This window comes from Oryzias latipes, chromosome 21, assembly GCF_002234675.1.
Source record: "Oryzias latipes chromosome 21, ASM223467v1".
Taxonomy (NCBI): domain Eukaryota; kingdom Metazoa; phylum Chordata; class Actinopteri; order Beloniformes; family Adrianichthyidae; genus Oryzias; species Oryzias latipes.
Genome location: NC_019879.2, coordinates 11,081,964 through 11,095,067, shown reverse-complemented (window position 1 = coordinate 11,095,067; position 13,104 = coordinate 11,081,964). Strand labels below are relative to the sequence as shown.

Below are 13,104 nucleotides of genomic sequence, written 5' to 3'. Positions count from 1 at the left end.
AAAATGCACATGCTTTGTACCTGTAAGCACTTGCTTCATAGTGAAATGCTTACGTAATCAATGTAAATCAGTTGTCTCTGTTGCAGAGAAAAGCAGCTTTCTGCTGTTGTGCAACACTTTACACTAGTAATGTGTTCCATATAAGTGCAAAGCCGATATAAAAAGCCGCTTTTCTCTGCGTCAGAAGCGGTTGATTCACCTTGGTCGCTTTAACAGTCAACGAGCAAGTCAAATCCACAATATTCATGTTTTCTATTTTACTATAATCGTAGTTATATGGCAGTACCAGTACCAACTTGGTACAAAAATACGGAACCCAACCCTGGCTAGAACTGAGTTGTACATGACTCACTGAGCTCTGTAACAGCAAACGCAGGGATAATGAGTGAAATCTACCACAAGATGGTCCTTGTGAGGGTCTTTTAGCTTTGGTCCAGACTTGCTGATAGAGGCTTAGTGTGAGGAGTTACTAACTAGCATTTGGAGGTTTAGGTGGTAAACAAAAGTCTCTGAAATACACATTTGCTTTTGAATAATTCGTTAAATATTGTTTTGGCAGCATTTGAAATCATTACAAGTATCTAAATGACATATCGTGATATTTCACACAATTTATTTTTTTCCTACGACCCTAGAAATAAATCGATGAATGCTTTCACAGCATCTGTGATGTGGGCCCTCATGTTTTTTTATGTTAAGAAATCTATCATAGCATTCTGTCAGCCGATCCTTCATTGGGCTTTCCATCATCCACCTATCTGTCTTGGCCTTCACTCTTTCGGGAGACTTTCTTGTGGCAAAGTCATCAAAAAGCACCACTAATGGAAACTTCTGCTTTGAACTCTGAGCACAAGTAAAACATGTTCTCTCATGACAAATATTCTTTTTGCATTGCACCAGATCTGCATGCGGTTGTTTCCAACATACCACTGAATACTTTTCCTCCTTGGATCCTTCTGATACAGCCAGATTATTGCTTTCAACTAAAAAGCTCATTGCACTAATTTCTTTGTGTGTTTTCCATTATGAGTTTTTCAATGAGTTCCAAAAGTTGACTATAAAACATTGACTGTATAAAAAAAGAACTGGGCAGAGCGCTTGTGACATCACCCATAGAAAATGCCCTACCTCCAGCTCCTGCAAAATGAAGCTAATTCAGTTGCCATTTCTCCAAGATACGGACGTTGCCATGTTGGAGGCAGACCATGGTGATTGGTCAGAGTGGCCTGAGTCGCCTGAGTCAACGTTTCTATGGCAACTACTGTCACCAATCAGAAATGAGCATGTTCTAAGTCCACACCTATTCCACAGAAAGGAGGCTCAGGAGAATCTGTCAATCAAATTTTCGAGGTGGGAACCAACAAGTACCACATGTTTTCAAATATTGATTACCATATTTTCGTGACCATAAGGTCCATAAGACCACACTTAACACACACAGGTGTGTCTGCACTTGCGCATGTGCAGGAAGGAGGGGGGCAGAGCGCTCACTGCAAGTGAGTTTCCCCTGCGTCTTTCGACCACGGTCAGTAATGTCATCGCAGGAAAGGTTCAAAACTTGCATGCATGTTTTCCCGGTCTGTGTTAACGGGCCGTAACACCCGGTGAGCCTTTTGTATGTGTCAAATACTAAAAAATCACCCATAACTGAGACTGCGCCCTATAACCCAGTGTGCCCTATGGTCGTGAAAATACGATAACTTTCACTACATAAAAAATATCACGAAAAAAAGAGGATTATCAAGAGCATGATCATAAAAAGTTGTCAGAGAAAGAATAATTATTCTGTCCAATAGAATGATCGAATAATAGCTTTTAATTCTCTATAGAAATCAATGGGATTTTGGCTTCTTGGAGCCAGCGGGTACTTCCTATTTAGAACTCGAGAAGGGAGGGATCACTTTATCCAGTTCGTCTATACCAGGGGTCTCAAACTCAATTTACCCAATAAATTTGTATGGAACATACTATACTATTAACTATACTCTATTATTAACTGTTTTCTGTACAAAATGTACTCATAAAACTCATTCAAATAAAATAGGTCAATAAAAAAAAAAATCAATCGATAAATAAATCAGTAATACATTTCTGTTTAATTAGTCTTCTATATTTGCTGTTTGCTAATTTAAATGTCCCTATTAACACAGTTCCGTTAACACTGTTGAATTATAACTACAGTTCCGTAACCTCTATCAATGGATTCTTCTGAACACGGCTTCTCTTGTCTACTTGTTACTGCTGGACACTTGGCAGCACTTCCTCCCAAACAGCTGAGACCCTCAGTGTGGCTTGAAGATGATTGTAAATCTGGACAGTACTTGGACTTGTTGATATTGAAGGTGGAGACGTCAGAGAAGATGTGCTCCCAATTTTGAGTCTGTGTTGAATGTTTTTTTTTTTTTTAAGTTTACTTTTTAAAACACAAATCAGTAAAGGAGAAACAAAATAGAGTAACCATTTTCTGATTTTCTTACTTTTTGCACATTTAAACCCTGGTCACAAGTTATTGTAGACCAGCCGGTCAGCCACTCCTATATTTTTATAAAAATAGGATGGAAATTCATGTTGATGACACCAAATAAGTGCAGCCAAGATGCACAATAAGCATGTTTGAGATCACCCAGGTGGACGAAACGCTGCGCAGATCACCTGGTGTGTGATGTATGTTTTTGCTTTTGCTCCAACATCACCTGTCAATCATCACAAAAATATCACCAGAAAGGGGCGGAGCAAGGCCCCAACCTGAGCGAACGCAGCTGGAAATGTAATACTGCACTGACTGCAAGCCGCAAATAGACTACAAAACAATGCATTGTGGGAAACGTGTCCTGATGGTTTTTGTAGTTGAGTGATCAAGTAAAATAATTTAAAATACCTATTGAATAAAAAAAGGCTACATGCATTACACAAATTAAAATAAATATAAAAGATATAATAACAAAGATCATACTAATGGGGAGAGGCATATTAAAACTAAATTGAATGTTAAGTCCAACTTCCTGTTCTTCAGTCTCGCTGCAGCTTCGCCTTCATCCCTGCCCCCCCACCTGGTCTCACTAATGATCCAGGCGTGGCGCTGGTTCATCTCAAACATGTCTATCGTTGCATTTTCCACATGTACTTTTAGTGTGTCTAAGTTGTTGCTCACACGTGTTTATTGTTAAAGCCCCGTTTGCTGTCACGCATGTAGGTGTGTGACATTTATTCTCCGCAGCTGGCCCATCTCCTGCGGGAGTTGTGGGCTGCAGTAACAGCCGCACACGAGAACCGTTTGGTTGCCGTCGCGCGCCTAACCGTAACCATAACAATAACCCTCCTCCGGGTCCGTGCGGCCCAGAGAAAAGTTCAGCACGGACTGCATGTTTATAGAAAATTACGAGTGAATAAATACGTTCTAAATAGCAAAGTAAGGAACTCCTTAATGTGGTCCAGGGAGGGGGCTATCAGGTCTCCTGCCTTAATGTTCCTTCTGCTTTCAAGCCCAGACAATGTCACGCCCCCAAGAATATACCCCACTGTGATTGGTTGGTTTGTCAGCTCCGCGCACCATACTGAAAAAGTGTCATTCATACAGACTGGCGGGCCACATTATAATACCTTCATATTGAGGCGGGGGCCGCAAAATATCATCTTGGGGGCCGCAAAAAGCCCGCGGGGCGCGAGTTTGAGACCCCTGGTCTATACAGTCAATGGCTTAAAACCAGCATCTTTCTCAGCAGAGCACATCTTCCAACTGTCTGCTCCGCTCTTCCGCTTCCGGGTTCAGCACCCTCTTGAGGCTGTTAGCCCTTAAAAGCCTAAATATCAATGGCATTGTTGTTTAAAGCATAGAGTAAAATAGCATTGACTTATAGTCGGGAAAACATGATAGCTCCAAAAATGATTCAGAATCTTCAGTCGATTTGATTATAAATGAACAGTTTTAACTGGTTACAATTAATTTTCATTGCATTTTTGTACAAACCTGGCAACTTCGTTGAAAACAAGATACTCTCTGAGAGAGATGGGTACATCACTGTGTTGTTCCACTGGAATCTTTCTTAGATCCACCAACAACGCATCTCTGTCTCGACCCAAAGGTTGCATCTCCAATGCTGCAGAGCCAGTTATAGCGCGGAAAGCAACGAGCGCCCTGTTATCCCAGCCTTTGCCCTGTATGAAAACAAAAACACTTTACTAATGCCTCTGAATTAGGGGAACAATGGATTACAAGTTGAGAATAATCCATTTTTAATATACACAATATTATATTAAATGTAGAAACATCTGTAATAGCCCCACCAAATACGTGAACTGCATCCAAAACATTAAAATGTGTCATCTCTGTACATGTAAAAAAACAAAGGTTAAAGCAAGTTAAAAAAAACAACACACTTTCTGGTCGCTGTGGTAACGTTTAAACACGCCTTCAAAGTAAGTGCATGAAAAATCCGACTCACCACAATGCTGAATGGTGCATGGGAATCTCCCATTGAGATAAATCCATATTTTAAGTAGGACTCCTGATACTGTCTATTAAATGTAACTTTTTTATATTTTTGGGAGTGGAAGGCTCATCTTCTGTCTCTTGGCTGGGCCTTTTCCACTTGGCAAAGAAAATTTCCAAAGACGTTTGTTTTTTACTCATTTTGCTACTTACCGGGTTTTATTTTAGCGGTAACCTATCACGTGACCGAGAAGAGCCAATTGGCCTGCGTCAAGAGTGACATAGACGGATGGAACAGAGAATCGGGCAATTTTTCAAAATAAAACATCTTTCAGATTCCTAAATAAATAAAACGGAAGTAATGTAATTTATTTATTTTGTGCGACCCAGTTCCAAATGACCCTACTGGTCCGCGGCCCGGGGGGTTGGGGACCGCTGCGCTACAATATGTTTAAAACTAAAAATACAAGTGAATGTGTGCATTTTATGTCATTTCAACACTTTTAAAAGTACAAGTCTGTGGGTTCTTTTTAATAACATCGTTATGCTTTTGCTAATAAATGATGATTATTTTTAGCATAAATGTGGCTTCTGGTGCTGCATGGTGGTTTTGCTGATGGTGGAGCCAAACATTCCCAGTACAGCAATACTCACGCTGCAGTGTGTGGTATGTGACGGGCAGCGTGTTCTAAGTTTTTACAGCCAGTGCGTGTTTCACCTTGCTGCCTGCGCCCACTACCCCTCCCTTTTCCTGCATCCCGTCCCTGCAGCTGCGCGCTCCTTCTCAGAGACGGGAGTGCGCAGCTACAGAGACAGCACTTCGCAGGTTTCAGGCTGGTACAAACTCTGTGACATTACAGAGAATAGTAAACAGTGGCGCAGATTTTTTTTTCTCCAAGCACCGCTACTACTGCGTACCCCCTTGGCATTGTATCGTGCCCAAGAAGGACTGGTCTAATGAAAATAAAAAAAAAGTATAATTAAAGAATTGTCTGCGAAGCCAGATGAGGCAATCAAAAGAGCCAGATATGGCTCGTGAGCCATGGGTTCCCGACCCCTGGCATAGTTGTTTTAGTGACTCAAAATGCAGTCAAACCCTGGATTTACGACTTGTTTAAAAATGATCTGCTTCTCTACTGTCCACCACATATTTTTCCAACTGTCCCTTTGCATATGCCCTTTCTTATTCAAGAGCAGCTCAGTTAAACATGTTATTTTTCTACCTTAAAATAGATTAAAATTAGAGAATTTTCTAAGTTCTTACCAAATCATATGGGACGAGGTCTTTCAGTGAACATCTGATGGCTTGTGGGACAAAGCCACTAAGCTCCAGTTTGACGTCTTCACAAATCTTTCTCAGTTGGTTGTTCACAGCCTTTAGAGTACTTTCAGGTGTACCGTCCTCACTGGAAGGTGTCGAGAAAGACAACACTGTCTTAAAGAAGGGCTTTGCATATAAAACTCAAACAGATCAGATGCAAAAGTTTCTTCCCACAGACACACCTGACCTGATCAATATTTCTTACATAATTTTTTTAAAGGAAACTGAAAGACCTATATATTGAAGCTACATTGCAAGAAAAGAAAATACACTTCCAAAGAATGGTGAAAACAACAAGCTTAAAAAAAAGAGCTTTAGGAGGCTGTGCCGACATGCAAGGCAGCAGTGTGACTTCACAGCATGATGTAAGATGTAGTCCTGTGTGCCAAAAGATGGGACTTTGTTCGAAGACCCACTCCAATCAAAATTGTATTTATGGTGTTTTTATGGATTTTTTCTAAAAATGAATCAGATATATTTAAAAAATTAGCTTAAAATTGCATTTCTGAGTGGAAGAAAGCATGCCGTTTGAAAAAGAGCGCATTTATTACATAGAAAATACACTGGGCAGGTCACAGGCTCTCTGCGCCAACCCATTCTGATTAGGGGTTAACCGATTAGTTAAATCAATTTATATTCCCTCGAGCCAACAAAATCAATCAATTAAATGGATATTGGAAAAAACCATTTCGGTTGATGGTCAGTAGATTTATTTTTACTATAACGTAAAAACAACCAAGTTCCATCAAAGTGTCCAACACGTGTAATGTCAGCAAAAAGTGATCAACCATCATTCCAGACCAATGTGTGGAAACACTTTGAATTTAGCAAAGACATGTGACCATACAGTGTGCTAGAATGTTCTGATAATGTTCCCTTTGGCTTATTTGGATGTGGAAAAACAACAGTGGACTGAACTTTATAAAACTAAAATGTGAATAGATTTGCCATTCATTCTAAACCTAGCACGAGAGCATGTCAACAGAGAGCTCCCAGTAATGGGGAGGGGCAAGGATGCTCCACACCAACAGTCCTGCCCACAACTCAGAAGTGAATGTCTAATGAACTACTGAAGCTCTGCAGAAACTAATGTTCCAGAAAACGACTTTTTTATATTTTGGCTAAAAACAGCATCAGACAGCACAATCATAACTAACTGGAAACGCTTTTAAAATAGATAAAAAATGATCGGAGTGGTACTTTAAGAAATGTTTTACCTTTGAATGTTTATCCTTCTGCAGAATCCAAAGTCTAGAGAGTAAACGTAAACCCCAGCCAGCTGTGTGACTGGACAGATTTTCACAGCCTCCAAGTTTCCTTGCTGAAGGATTTCTACCACTCTGGAGCGGCACCACTGTCTCTCTTTGGACAGCACAAAGACGAGAGATTCTGGAGACGCAGAAAAACAGACTCTTCATGCATACAAGCATTTCATCCAATACTCCGATGCATAACTAATAACAATGGCAAGTTTCTTTTAAAAATATGTATACACTAATAAAAATTACATTTTAAAATACTATAAAGCAAAATTACTTATAGAAATTTGAATACAACAAAAACAACTCTAATGAATCACTATGTACATACTGCTTTCTAGCGAGTCTCCAAGTGCAAAAGAACAGCCATTTCCAGAGCAGAGGTTGTGAATTCTCTTTGACAGGACCTCGCTTTCCAGTTTGTCTGCCACATGGCGAACATAAAAGTGGGCTGGACTCACAATGTGGCTCACCACCACCCACTTGGAGTCTACAAAACAAGAGGCATGGCAGAGGTTCATTAGTGCAGCATCAAAACTATAAACATTTTGGGCTCTTGTTGAAGTTGCGTTAAAAATTGAACAAACAGGAAAGTGTATGCATAGAACATATTTAAATAAGTTAATATTAACATGTTTAAGAGGAAAATGTATTGGGCAGCAGATTTAGGCAGTCTAATAGCATTTTGTCAACCTGTGGCCAAAATCTTTAGGTCGGGTCAGGAAACCTTTGTGATGAACTGAAGCTCAATTTTATGAAAGACAAAAGCCAACACTAACCAATTACAAACAGCTCAGAAACCCAGCACAATGCAAACCTTAACATAAACAATGATAGAAATTTTAGGTTTACAAGTTCAAATTCAACTTTATTTATACAGCCCTTTTCCAGTCACATAACAAAACACCTTAAAGTGCTTTCACAAAAAATGTATAGTAAAAATAAAATAAAAAATAGTATTCATAATAACCCCCCCCTCACACACACACACACACATATACACACACAAACAAAAAAGTCCCAAAAATCCCAATAAAACAGGAAGAAATGTAAAATCTACTTCAAAGCAAGACAAACCAGTTTTAATTTTTTTCTTAAAAACCCCCACAGTGGATGAAGCCCTCATTCTCAGGCAGGTTGTTCCACAGGCAAGGCCCACAGTGCAGGAATGTGGCCTCGCCATGGCTATTTGCTCTGACCTTGGGAACCACCAGCAAACCTTAGATGATCACATGACCCTTAAATGGTTTTATTGATAAAATCATTTAGTTGAAAATATTTATTTCAGTCATTTCTCAAATTCAGAATCATGTTCCAAATATACATGGATTGACAAATGTTCTGATACCCAGCTCTAGAAACCCCGCAGCCGCCCCTGGAGGGGAACACTAAATGTTCTGCAACAACAGATTTCTACTACACTGTTATAGGCGCGGACCACACAAATAAAAATGAAGGGGAAAAGGTACCAATGATATCAGCTTTGAGCATTTCAACAAGGCTAGATATCAGTGAAATAGTTAGAATATGTAAAACAATTTACTTTTTCTTCTTGAGTAATTACGCTGTTTTAGGCAGAAAACAATGATTTATGCTTTCTACTAGTTAAATCTAAGACTTCTTGAGGTCGTATGTGGGTTTGTATGGAGCTGCTCTAACAATTTATTAAAACCACAGCACATAAGAAATCAAATCATTCAATCCAAGTGTAATCTACAGAAAAATCTACAGAAATTGGTCTCTTCATGTTTGGGCTCAGTGATTAAATCTCACTGGCAGCATCAAAATTCACAACAAACCTACTCTTGAAAACCTTTGACATATGACGTTTGAACAGATGAAACTGAGGGGACTGGTGTGACTTTCTTTGCTGCTTTCTCATTTCATAAATACATTAAAAAAATACAGCAAACTAAGTTGAAGGAAAAACATAATTCAAATCAAATTCAAGACCTTTTTAGGTCTTTAAGATAGTATTAGATTAGTAAACAAAGGAGCTTTTAAGACTCCATCAAAACCCCATTTATAAAGCTGAAAGCGTGTACACTGTAAAAAAATATTTGGTGTGTAATGAATGACGCCTCATACCATGTTGCTTTTTAAAAGACTGGTGCCTTCGTTTTTTACTCTGGTGTCTCAGTTTCTTGCTCATCCGGTCAGGGCCAGTGACAGGGTCAACTGTGGAATAATACAGCTGGTAAACTAAGGTGAACTGAGTTTTTTTTTTTAAACCTTCATAATAATGTTTGAAAAAGCCAAATTCTACATGCCTAACTCCTCCACCTCCTCCTCTAAGACCTCTTCAACAATTACATCTGGGCTTTGAAGGTCTGAGCAGGAGCTGAGGCTAGAAAAGTCGATTATGTCAGAGGGTTTTGGGCTTGGTGTGATACTTTGTGACCTCAGGTTCTCCTGGTCCTGTTCTTGGAAGTTGGGGAGCTTGGTGCCACTGCAGCCCCCCTCCACAGCACCACATCTGAGAGAGAGTGAAAGTGAGATACTACATTAAACATTTACCGTAATTTCCGGACTATAAGCCGCTACTTTTTTTCTGCGCTTACAGCCCTGCGGCTTATTCAGTGACGCGGCTAATTTATGGATTTAATTTGCGGCCACCATGTACGTATTTTCGGACTCAGTGAATGGTCTGAATTCTCTATCTAAAACCAAACACAAGTCATATGATTTTCAACACACTTCTAAGCAGCCAAACAGCATGGACTTGACTTCAGGTCTTAGACACTTCAGTCATGGTTCAACAAAACGAAACACGCATGCCCCGCCGCATCCCAGAATCCTTTGGTGCCATTAGACCCAACGTGCACGTGATCGCCGCTACAATATGATGAAGCTTTCAAGTTAAAAGCAATCGTTAAAAGCAGCGTGAAAAAATTCACCATCACCAACGGATTTGGAAAAGCCGGTCAGCTGCGTGACGGAGAGAACAGCGCATGGAGTGAATTTACATCTGAGTCATAGTGACTCGGCTGGCTGCAGGTAAATATGTGGGAATAACATCAGCCTTTAATTTGTCGGGACACGACTGGAAACACAAATCAACGTGATCGTTTTTACGGTTTCTAAGGACTGAGCGGAATTTTGCTTTGAAAAGCTCACAGCCTCTGTGTGAGCTGGACACATGTTCTGCTGCTCGTTCACATAGAGCTGCGGGGCCGATGGCAGTCTGATGGCTCCCACACGCAACAACGCATCCTCCCCTCATACACAAAACATTCAGTATTAAGTCCGATTGCTCTGCACAGACACGATTTGCTCCGTCCAGCGCAGAATGGGGACGAAGCGTTCTTCCCTGGGAGACAAGGAGCGCGCGGGGCGAGCGCGGAGCGCAGAGGCGTCCGCGGAGCAAAAGTGTTTGTTGTGGAAGGAAACTTCTTGCGCCGCGCTGAGGCGCGCGTATCGCCCTGAGGCGCGCGCTTTTCAGTCGCCGCTGCTTTATTTTACTGGTGTTACTACTCCCATAACGCTCCCGCGACACAAGCGGAAGGAGAGCTGTTCCCGTTCACCCCTCCATGCACTGCTGATACTTGCTCATTCCTAAACACGTACAACAGTGTGGCGAGGCGAACGTTGGCCCCGCCTTTAGCCCCTAAGACTCATGGGAAATGGGAGATCGCGGATGTAAATTTCCTCATCATAACTGAGGGATGTAATGTTGATTATATGGTTACTGTTAGTAATTTTATGTATGATACCTAGATTGTCAATAAGTAAAAAAAAAAAAAAAAATTAAATAAAAAAACCATAACTGAGGAACTTGTGAACAGAATAGAGCTCCATGCTGTTTGGCAGATGTGGGTGTATTCAAGTACATGATCTTGAGGCAAAGCTGACTCCACCCAGAGTGTGCTAACGAAGTAGACTTACTCTGGGAATCAGGAGGTGAATTCTCAGGATGACAATGTTGCCTAGTACATGCGGCTTGTACTCCGACGCGGCTTGTGTATGTATAAAAGTAGTTAAACACGTGAAAATGGGTGGGTTCGGCTAGTAATCGGGTGCGCTTTGTAGTCCGGAATTTACGGTAATTACTTTTAATTCAAATTAAGAGTCTTATATATTCAGGAGTAAAATAATAGTACTTAGAATGAGAGATTAGATTAAAACTCACAGTTTTAGGCTTCTTTTTTCCATCTTCAAAGACAAAGACAAACTCTGGTCTAGATTTTCTTCCTGAAAAACACAACTTTCACACAAACATCAACAACTTTAACAAAAAAGAAAGTAAAACAAAGTAGGCAGCATGAAGAAATGACAGTAAAACTGACGGAAGTCATGTATCATATTTTAGCAGAATTGTGCTGTCTTTATTGAGAATTGCACTGGGAAATGAAAAGACTATAATCCAGTGCATTTTTTAGGTGATTTTCTTTCAGAGGTCTAAAACTAACTGGAAAAATAAAAAAAAGTTAAAAAACCTTAAATCCAGTACACTAAAAGCAAAGAAACACAAGCAACCCTAGCAGAGCAGACCGACTAAATTTAGTTGAACAGGTGAGCTGAATGTTTACTGATAATGTTCCAAATGTTTGGAAGCTCATTTGTTTAATTTACTATTTATTTAAGTTTTATTTATTGATTGGTGGTTTGCAGGATCTCTGCAGCGCGTTGATGAAGTCATCCGTCTCCCTGCAGCTGTCCAATTCTTTCTTCCTCCACAAAAAACAAGATCTCCAGGTCTGTGTGATGCTTCCGTCTGAGGCGGAGCACTTTTCAGCATCTTCAATGTTCTTATGCTAATATAACAGACTATTTTCCTCTTTGTTGTTTTATGTTGAAACGGGACGTTTCATCTGGAGGGGGCATATGTAACATTGTTTACCTTCAGCATTGGTCTTCTGCGCATGACAGGTTCATAACGTCAGGTGACAAATGGATTTCAGGGTGTGTGAATGAAAAGGAAAATAAAGTTGCGCTCCTCTACACCCAAACGTGTCTGAGCTTCTTATTTTACATACGAAACTCCGCTTTGTCGACACCAAACACCGGAAAGCCAGCTACGCTGACAATCTGATTTTGAGTCACCAAAAGGTTCTGAATCTTTTTTTCCTATCTGGAAATAAAGCTTCATAAAATGCTCCACATTTTTCATCTTCAAGCTAGGCTCTGATAAACTGACAACTTCGGTGTTTTTTCTTTGTTATCTATGACTTTTTTGATAGAAAAAAGAAAAAATCTTGTAAATTTAACCATTATGCCTTTTTTTCCTCATAAATTTACAAGTTGTAAATAAAATAAAAAATCTTTGTAAACTGGCCCTAAAACGGTGTCGTAGAAATACTATATTTTAAAACACGTTTGAGTTGCACAACCACACCACAATAGATCAGTACAACTCACTACCTACCTTTTTTTTTTTTACTTAATTCTAAGTCTTTTTTCCCTCTGCTGTCAGTTGCTATGGTGACAAACAAATTTCCCACGTGTGGGATCAATAAGGTATCTCTGATTCTGATTTTTAATGTATTCTTAGTGCATTATAACACAGTAGTTAAACCATAAAATTTCATTTTTCCCTACAAACAACATTTCTTTAAAGGTTCTTGAGAACAAAATGATGGAAGTGAATTTGATGCTTTGAAAATTGAAGTTCAAACAACCATAACTGAAATGACAAACCTCATACTGGACCCCAGAGAGATGCGCTTCAAATCAAATGAATCCACAGGAGCCCTCAGTGTCTCCAACAACTAATGATCACAAACATTAACACTCATCACTAAAAATTGATTAAATAAAAATGTTAATCCAAAAATGTAACCTTTTTTTTAAATTCAATAGCTGCTAAATATAAATTCAAAGTCTTAAAGGCAGCAGATGTGAGATTTTACACCCATAAAAATCCAGACCTTATCCAGGACGCAGTACTGGTCCAGAAAGGGTACGCGTCGTATTTCTCTGGCCATCTGCATGGCGTTTTTCAAGGATTTGATTCTTTCCTGGATGTGGGAAACTGTTTGTTGGCTGCTAAAGAACTGTGTCTCCAGTTCTGTCAGCTCATGTAGTTGCACAGTTTTCCTGTTGACACAAAACATACATGTAAGTTACACATTAAACCCAGCTAGTTCAACTGAGGA

The 13,104-nt window shown here is 39.8% G+C and overlaps 1 protein-coding gene across 3 annotated transcripts in view; it reads right to left on the bottom strand.

The window, feature by feature from the left end:
- The window catches only part of rnf17 (ring finger protein 17), a gene marked incomplete at its 5' end in the record, with an annotated part of 42,284 nt that extends 29,239 nt beyond the window's left edge, over positions 1-13,045 (bottom strand). For all 3 annotated transcript variants that reach the window (XM_023950859.1, XM_023950861.1, XM_023950860.1), the window contains 9 exon segments: positions 3,968-4,155; positions 5,694-5,835; positions 6,968-7,139; positions 7,341-7,499; positions 9,098-9,187; positions 9,280-9,485; positions 11,139-11,213; positions 12,647-12,717; positions 12,877-13,045. In XM_023950859.1, coding sequence (XP_023806627.1) covers positions 3,968-4,155; positions 5,694-5,835; positions 6,968-7,139; positions 7,341-7,499; positions 9,098-9,187; positions 9,280-9,485; positions 11,139-11,213; positions 12,647-12,717; positions 12,877-13,045 — 1,272 coding nt within the window.
- Between the last annotated feature and the right edge of the window lie 59 nt (positions 13,046-13,104).